This window comes from Colius striatus, chromosome 2 (genome assembly GCF_028858725.1).
Source record: "Colius striatus isolate bColStr4 chromosome 2, bColStr4.1.hap1, whole genome shotgun sequence".
Lineage (NCBI taxonomy): Eukaryota > Metazoa > Chordata > Aves > Coliiformes > Coliidae > Colius > Colius striatus.
In genome coordinates this window covers 1,164,636-1,173,439 of record NC_084760.1, presented here as the reverse complement: position 1 = coordinate 1,173,439, position 8,804 = coordinate 1,164,636, and the positions used below count along the sequence as shown (strand labels likewise).

Here is an 8,804-nt window from a genome sequence, read left to right as displayed (position 1 = left end):
AGGGTGAAAAAGCTTCAGTAGATCTCACTGGCAAAATATTCTATAGAATGATCTTATTACCATTCCAGAAGTTATTTTTGATGGCAGCACAACACAAAACAACTAAATGTTGTGGTTTGCCTTCAGGCTGTTCTCAGTGATGGCCAATGATAGGACAAGGGGCAATGGGTATATGCTGGAGCAGAAGAGGTTCCAAAGAAACACGAGGAAAAACCTTTCCACTATGATGGTGAGGGAGCACTGGCAGGGGCTGCTCAGATGGGCTGTGGAGGCTCCTTCTCTGGAGACATTCAAACTCACCTGGATGAGCTCCTGTGTGACCTGCTGTAGGTGGTGCTGCTCTGGCAGGGGGCTTGCACTGGATGAGCTTTTGAGGCCCCTCCCAATCCTCGAGATTCTGTGATTGTGTCATTCTGCGTGTGGAAGATATAGCATTAAAAACTGACTTTTATTGACTAATTGACTTTCATTTTTTGCAAAATATCTTCAGTGCTTTTATTTTCTCACCAGGGACGATACACCAAACAGGTCACCTTAGGAAAAAATCTCAGACCTCAAGAAAACACTTAGAACTGTTCAATCTGCATAGGAAGAAACAAATTTCATAGAATCACAGAATGGTTGGGTTGGAAGGGACCTTTAGAGATCATCCAGTCCAACCCCCCTGCAGAAGCAGGGTCACCTAGATCAGGTCACACAGGAACGTGTTCAGTCCCAAGAAGGAGCCTCCACACTCTCCCTGGGCAGCCAGGGCCAGGGCTCCCTCACCTCACAGTGAAATAGTTTTTCCTTATGTTTAGCTGGAACTTTTAGTTTTCCAGTTTCTTTCTGTTACCCCTTGTCCTGTCACTGGATACAACAGAAAGAAGTGACGTCCCAGCCTCACTTTTTCCTTCATCACCAAGTTCTCAGGGAACACCCTGTGAGCAAGCCCAGGAAAAAAAAAAAAAGCTGAAAAACTGAAAGTAATAAAAAAGCCCATGCAGTGTTTCCAACAGCCTTTCAAACTGTTTGCAGTTCAGTTACTTTCTGAGAGAGCTCCATTGTGCTTATCTTCCACATAGAACTTATTTTATACCAACTTGCTATAAATTAGATCATGTCATATGCTGAGGGTACAAATCCAAAGCATGTGGGTCGGTTAAAATAGCTCAGTATAAATGCCAAGAACCAGGAAGGAACTCTCCCTCATCTATTAGAAATAAAGAATTAAATGACAAATCAAGTTCTGACCATGGTTTGGTTTTGATTGTTTGTTTTTCAGAAAAGATCACCCATTCACAAACTGTTAGCAAAATATAGTGAGAGCTGTGGGAGGGTAATATAGCTATATACCCAGCTAGATTTACATACACACACACACATAGTGCACACTAAATTTTAAGTAATAAACATCAGGAATAACAGCTACTGAAATCTTGTCTGGGAAACATGAACAAAGTCGCTTTCTAGGGCCGCACATAGACGTGTCTGAGTGGAATGGCATCATTTGGTGACTCCCTGCATAACACTCTCTCCTGAGCCCTGAAATTATTTCTCTGTCCACCACAAGACCTTTCTCAGCTAAGTAAGGCACGGTGTTTGAAGGCTTGAGAGGCTCCAGAGCTTGCTGAATCACAGGCTAAGAAAACGCAATTGTAATGCAATTCGTTATCCATCTCTTTGCTCCCAAACTATTTTTGTACCTCTTCTACAATTCCAGCCAAATCCAACACGAAGGACCCAAAAATACTAAGTGTCATGAAGAATGCTACTCTGTGTCCCTACCAGAGGAAGGACAGCATGACTTCACCTCCTGCTTGGCTTGGCAGTCAGCTTGTCCTCATCACAAACGCCTGGTGAGCCTGGCAGGGCGCACACCGCTGGGAGCCGACTCCGTTTTGCTGCGGCATGGAGGAAGTGGGGACTGTTGGAGCCTGTGTAGAGGATGGGTAGGAAAAAAACCGATGTGGAGAGTTAATCCATGGGTAATTAAGCTTTGTTAACACTGCTATGTCTAGAACGACGCACTGCACACACTCGGGTGAAGCACGTTTATGACTGTATGTGAGCTACCGCTGGGTGACTCTGTGGGTTATGTCACAGAATTATCTAGAAAGGTGAAGCCTTGGGATTAATAAAGTCTCACGTGCTGGGAAAGGAACAGGATCGTGGTGCAAGATGGAATGAGTAAGCTCAGGACAAGCTGTCTGTACAACTATAAGCCTGCCTGGTTTGGGGATGTGGCCAGCACATCGTGAGACCCACCACCAGCAGGTCACAGCCACAGCAGGTTAAGCTGGTGTTAAACAGTGTGAGATCCTCCACATGAGAGTGAAAGCTCACCTGCCAGCACCAGATCTGGACTGGACATGCTACACAGGATGAGGCTGGTCCTCGGGGCGGTGGAGCCAAGTGCAACCCCCACCATACACAGCCACGAGACCAACAGCCTCCTTCGAACACCAGGGATGGGGCCCGGTGGCTGGATGAAGTGAGCGGGGCCCTCCAGGCTGGCACCCAAAGGAAGCGGCCTTCGTACCCTTGCGCACCGGGGTCCACGGGCTGCTGGGCGGCGCGGGCCCGCGCTCTACCGGCACGGCAGGAGAGGGGCGGCGGGGAAACACAAAGCCCAGACGGGTGAAGGCGGCGCCGGGGGAGGGTGGGCGGCGCTGAGGGGGCTGCCGGTGGGCGGGCGGCGCTGAGGGGGCTAAGCGTGGGCAGGAGGCTCCCGGGGGTCGGGCGGCGCTGAGCGGACTGAGCGCGGGAAGGCGGCTCCCGGGGATCGTGCGGGCGGCTCTGAGGGGGCTAAGCATGGGCAGGCGGCTCCCCGGGGGTCGGGCGGCGCTGAGGGGGCTGAGCTGAGGGGGCTGCCCGCGGGAAGGCGGCTCCCGGGGGTCGGGCGGACGGTGCTGAGGGGGCTGAGCGAGGGAAGGCGGCTCCCGGGGGTCGAGCGGCGCTGAAGGGGCTGCGCTGAGGGGGCTGAGCCGGGAGGGCGGCTCCCGGGGGTCGGGCGGACGGTGCTGAGGGGGCTGAGCGAGGGAAAGCGGCTCCCGGGGGTCGGGCGGCGCTGAGGGGACTGAGCTGAGGGGGCTGAGCTGAGGGGGCTGAGCTGAGGGGGCTGAGCTGAGGGGGCTGCGCGCGGGAAGGCGGCTCCCGGGGGTCGGGCGGACGGTGCTGAGGGGGCTGAGCCCGGGAAGGCGGCTCCCGGGGGTCGGGCGGACGCTGCTGAGGGGGCTGAGCGCGGGAAGGCGGCTCCCGGGGGTCGGGCGGACGGTGCTGAGGGGGCTGAGCGAGGGAAGGCGGCTCCCGGGGGTCGAGCGGCGCTGAAGGGGCTGCGCTGAGGGGGCTGAGCCGGGAGGGCGGCTCCCGGGGGTCGGGCGGACGCTGCTGAGGGGGCTGAGCGCGGGAAGGCGGCTCCCGGGGGTCGGGCGGGCGGCGCTGAGGGGGCTGAGCCCGGGAAGGCGACTCCCGGTGCTGAGGGGGCTGAGCCCAGGAAGGCGGCTCCCGGGGGTCGGGCGGGCGGCGGCCCCGCCCCTCCCCGCCCGCTGGGTCGCGCTGCCCTCGAGCGCCCCCGCGCGCAGCCGCCGGGCAGCCGCCCGCCCGCCAGCGGGGAGGGCGGCGGGCAGGTGCGCGGCGGCTGCGGCGTGAGCCGGCGTTGGGGCCGTGTCCGCCCGCCGTCGCCTTCCTCGGCGTGAGCGACCGCCCGAGCCCTCCTGCCGCTGCGGCTCGCCTCTCTCCACCTCCTCCGTTCCATCCTCCCGGCGGGCTCAGGAAGGCAAACCCCCCCCCTCCCCCGCTCCTTCCTTCCCCCCCCACCCTCCTCCCGCGGGGGTCGCCCGTCGGTGGGGCTGCGTGACCCCGGGCCCCTGCGCTCGCCTCCGCCACCGCGGCAGCCGCCGGCGCAGCCCCGCTTAGCCCGGCCACCATGGCGCGCGGGAGGTAAGCGAGCTCCCTTCACCTCTCCTCCGCCGCGGGTCTCGCCCCGCCGCCGGCGCCGCACCTGCCGGGGCGTGCGCGGGCCCGTGTCCCGCCGCGGCTGTGGGGAGGGAGCGGGCGGGCGGGTTTCTTTCCGAGGCCGGAGCGAAAAGTTGCGCTGGGGCGGAGCGGAGGCGAAGCGGCCCCGCATTGTTGTGCTCGGGCGCGGGTGTTTCCCTGCGCTGCGGGCGGCGGCGTGGCGGGTGTACTTCCGGGTTCGCACCTTTTTTTCCCTCGGCCGCCGCTCCGCGCCCCCTCCTCCGCCGCTGCCTTCGAGGGGAGCCGCTGTCAGCACCTGAGCCGCGGCTCCCCCTCGAGGGCGGGGGGCGGGGAAGGGTGCGGCGGGCAGCGGCCGCACGTCAAACACGGACGACGACGGCAGCCGTAGTAGAGGGACGGGCGAAGGGACGGAGCCTGTCCCCGGCGCCGAGCGGGGTGCGGGGCCGGGAGCCGCCGGCACCGCCGCCCGGGGGCGAGGCAACGGGCGGGCGGCGGCCGCGGGGCCGCTGCGGCAGCCCGACGCCAGGGGGCGGCCCGCGCCCTGCCGCCGCCGGATTGGCGGGGAGCGCCCGGCCGGGCGCCGCGGGCCGGGACCGACCGGCGCGGCGGAAGGCAAGGCCGGCAGCAGAGTGCGCGGACGGCGGCGCCGGGACCCGGCCTGAGGGCGGCCGAGGAGCGGGGAGGATGCGGCGGCGGTGCGCCCCGCAGGGCGCGGGGTCCGGCCGCTCGGTGGGAGGGGGCGCGGGGCGTCGCGCGCGGCGGCGTGTGCGCGGTGCGGGGGGCTCAAACGCTGCGCCGTGGCGGGGCCGCCATTTTGAATGTCTCCCTGCCGCGCCGCGGGGAGCGCGGGGTCGCGCCCGGCCGCTGCCCGCCCCCGCCGGCGGCCGCCCCGCGGGGCTGCGCGGAGAGGGCCCGTGCGGGGGGAGGGGGCTCGCCGGGTAACGCTCGCGGCCGGCTCTGACGCGGAGTTACCGCTGCCGGCGGGACGCGGGGCGAGGAAGAACAAATAAAAGTGCAGAAGTGCCTCCGAAACGCCTGGTCTGGTCTCACGCCCGCGGGGGAGAGGCGGCGGAGTCGGTTCGGGCGCTTCTTCGCCCCCACCGGCTGGATACCGGGTGGTGGCTGCATGCCGGGGTGTTGGGCTGAGGCTACAGCGAAGCATGCAGCGGGTCAGATCAACAGCGACTAAATTAACCTAGCAATAAGCAAACAGCAGAAATGCACGTAAATATCTCGCCCGAGCCGTGACTAAATACGACATCGGCGTAGCTAAATAAATCTAAAACCTCGAGGTTCATTTCAGTTTTTGTAACGTGGGGGTTTTTGCTTTAACACGAGGGAATTGCCCGTTTTAATCTGATACACGTAGTAAGGTATTTGATTCATTTACTTGTTTCTCTCTCACCGGTTTTTAGCAGTTGAGTTGATTACGTGTTATATTCTTACAGCGATGGGACACAATAGCCGTGCACTCGTCCATTGTGTTTGCAGACTTGGTGCTCCTTCCTTACATAACTGAACTTGCTGTGGTTTGTAAACAGGCCATGCACGGGGCTGGGGAGTTTCTCCCCATCTAGTAGCCTGGTTTGCAATATCACATCTTGAGTAGAAACAATATGAATAATTGCAGGTGCTGAAAAACGTCCTGTCGCGAGCAAGTCGCCAGATGCTGAGGCAATAATTACAGTTAAATTTGGTTGTCATTCATTTAAATGCAGCTGTGTGTAGTTTCCTTGGTAGCTAGGTATATCCTATTGTACTGAAATGCAGTAGTGCATGTTTACTCTTGCATCGATTCCCATGTGCTGTGCTCTACAAAACTGCAAGTCATTTGTGGTTTTTTTAAAACACACTGAAAACAACCTTAAAGCTTAAGAGGAGACAACACTGATGAGCTCGTTCAGGAAACTATTTGTAAGATATGCATCCAAGGCATCATCCTATGAACAGTGATGGGTTTTCCCCTTGGTATAGAGTAGTAAGAATCAATATTGAATTAAATTATGACCTTAATTATTAATACAGCAGGAAGCCAAGTTTCCTCTGCTGTACTGAAACAAATCGTGCATGTAATGGCACAAGTAGTGATTAGGGCTGATGTTTGCTCCATATAAGTAGTTGCAAAAAATGCAGCTGTAGTAGAAAATCTGCTTGAGTGTGTATGACAAAAATAGCTGTCTCCCACTGCGCTCTGAAATACATCCTGTGACAGGCGGGTGCTGGTGTCTCAGTTCTATCCAGCCTTCTTTTAATCTGAAAATGTGTTAGCTGGCACGTATTTAAAACTTGAGAAGAGGAAAAATGGTGATAAGTAAATGAAGGAGGATGCACCAAACCCTCTCCCTCCTAGGCCTGCAGGGCTGCAGCCTCAGCTATTGCCAGCTGTTTCCAATCGCATCCTCAGGCGCAGAAATGAGTTTTTAAACCCCAAGCGGTTAAAGTGTCAGTGCCTTCTCCTTTTGCTCCAGTTCCCAGCTAGCCTTCTATTCCAATCGCAACTTACAAGCCGCGGCAGGCGTTGCCATCGCGGAGCGCTGTGGGTGGGGGATAGCTTCCCAAGGAGACATCTTTCCCTGGGCAGGGAGGGCGGCGGGGTCGGCGTGTGTTGGGCCGGAGCTGCGCGGCGGGGGCCGGGGCTGCGGGGCCGGAGCTGCGCGGCGGGGGCCGGGGCTGCGGGGCCGGAGCTGCGCGGCGGGGGCCGGAGCTGCGGGGCCGGGGCTGCGGCCCCTCCTGCGGCCGGCGCGGCGAGGCGAGGCGCTGTCCGTGGTGCTGAAGGCCGCCAGCCATGTTTTCCGCGGCCGGGGGGCGAGGGGCGGGCGGGGCGGCCGCCCCTTGCCCGTCCTGTCGTCGCCGCGGAGTCGTCGCCTGTATTTTTGCGTCGTACACAAGGAGGGGGGGTCACGGTAGGGAAATGCTTTCACCTAAAGCTTTTGTGTCATGCACTTGTAATCGCTCCGGTACTGCATGCTGGCAGTGATATCCATGGGAGACTTTCCCCCATGGAAAAAGGGCCCTTCCACCAGAGAAAACAATATATCCAAAAACTGAAAGCAAATTGCAAAGCATAGTGTTACATGTAGAAAATGGAAGCGCAGATAGGGAGGAACTTGCTGTTTGCTATTTTTAACCACAGGCTCAGTTTATGAAAGGACACTCTGAAAGGTAATATCCAAACAGCACGTCATCCATGCGAACACAGTCACCAGTGGTAGGTGGTACGGGGATGCTTCAGGAGAAAAACAAGTATCCATTATCAGCTGTATGCACACAGGCACAAGACATTTTTTTCCTTTCTTTCTCTCTGTAGGAAAAGACAGATACATTTTAAAGTGCATGCAATGTAGATGACTCTTTTATTTCTTTCCTAAGTTCACTTTAATGTCCTTCAGCATACCCAGTACATTAAAAGGAAAAAAAAGCTGTTTTTTTCACCCCAGAGACAAGTGTTCATGTTCTGTAATTGCACAGTGGGTGTTTCCAATTAAAAAAAAGCAAACATGCTACTCTGGTTTGGTGTGGAGAGGCTGAAAAAAAAGACAGAAAAACACAACCCTGATGTGTTTCACATGGGAGAATAATAATGTTTAAAATGTATGGACTTTTTAGCATTCTGTTTCTAAAAATAGAATAAATTGTTATGCAGGGGCTTCAAATCAAAGGTCAGGGGTGAGAAACGGGGACAAAGGTCATGCAGCTCATTTTCAAGCAATCAGTTTCTAGTGTTTTCACCGTTGAACAAAAGCTTAATTATACAGAAAAATGAGGACCCTAATATTGAACTAGTCGGTTTCAACAGAGAAATGGAGGTAGATGTACACAATTCCCTCTTTTCTCGAGTGTGGCTGTAATAGGGAACTATCTGTGCTACTGCTACTGATAAAAAAATCAATCTATTTTTAAATGTTTAAAACTGTTCCTTAGTTTAGCATTTGATAACCTGAAATTGTATTTAGAATTTGTGCTTGGCAGCAAAGGGAAGAGTGTGGAGCCATTTTCTGCTTTCTCAGTGAGCAAAGAACGAGGTCATTCCCAATGATGCATGGTGTGATTTCAGTAAAGTTAAACTGCAGGTCCGTGCACTTTGGAACTCGTGCACATACTTCTTATTTCTAGCAAAGCACTTCCCTTCCTAAAAATCCTGCTTCCAGTCTGCAGCATTCTCCCTGTCATTGTACAGTAAATATACAGCCCAAAACCCCGACTGTTTTTACCAGTATGTGTGTGTGGTTATCATTTTGTAACATGCAGTGTAATATTCCTCCCCTCAGATTCAGGATCTTTAACAGTGTTTATAGGATCATACTCACACTAAACTATGTTTTGGTAATATTCTAAAGGTTTTTAATAAATATTCTATGGGTAGCATTTTATATTTCCTACAGCACATTCAGTATTGCAACATCAAAGGATAAGACCCACAAATTACACTGTTGAAATTTGCACACTCACTGCTGGTTTTGAATCACACCCCAGGGTTTTGCTTTTCTTTCAAGCACCGTGTCTCCTGTACCTGCTTCAAATAGTGATGTGTGCACCACAGTTAAAGATTTGCATCTTTGGTTTTAGAGACTGAGAATTGTTAGATCTTCCTGTGTTTTGGGTGGTTTTTGTCTGGTTTGAGTGAAGGACCTGTCTGCACTAAAGTCTCTTAGAAATGGCCATTGTATGACTTTATTTGTTCAGTGGTTTGAAACAGTGACTCAGGCAGAAGGTATGATGTGCAGGACTGCTGTCCACTCTGGTTAGAATAAGAGAAATGCCATACACCCTGAACCATTCATCATTGTAGGAAAGTGAATATTGGTGTTTAAAATACACTCACTCGTCTATTATTTTACTTTTATAAG

The 8,804-nt window shown here is 55.1% G+C and overlaps 1 protein-coding gene across 1 annotated transcript; it reads right to left on the bottom strand.

The window, feature by feature from the left end:
• Window positions 1-1,788: 1,788 nt before the first annotated feature.
• LOC133625020 (basic proline-rich protein-like) lies at window positions 1,789-5,218 on the bottom strand. The gene is made up of 4 exons (XM_061991423.1): window positions 5,214-5,218; window positions 3,799-5,105; window positions 2,522-3,049; window positions 1,789-1,883 (listed from the first exon to the last, which is right to left on the bottom strand). Exons 1-4 carry the CDS (start codon window positions 5,216-5,218, stop codon window positions 1,789-1,791), a joined length of 1,935 nt encoding a protein of 644 aa, XP_061847407.1.
• Window positions 5,219-8,804: the final 3,586 nt, after the last annotated feature.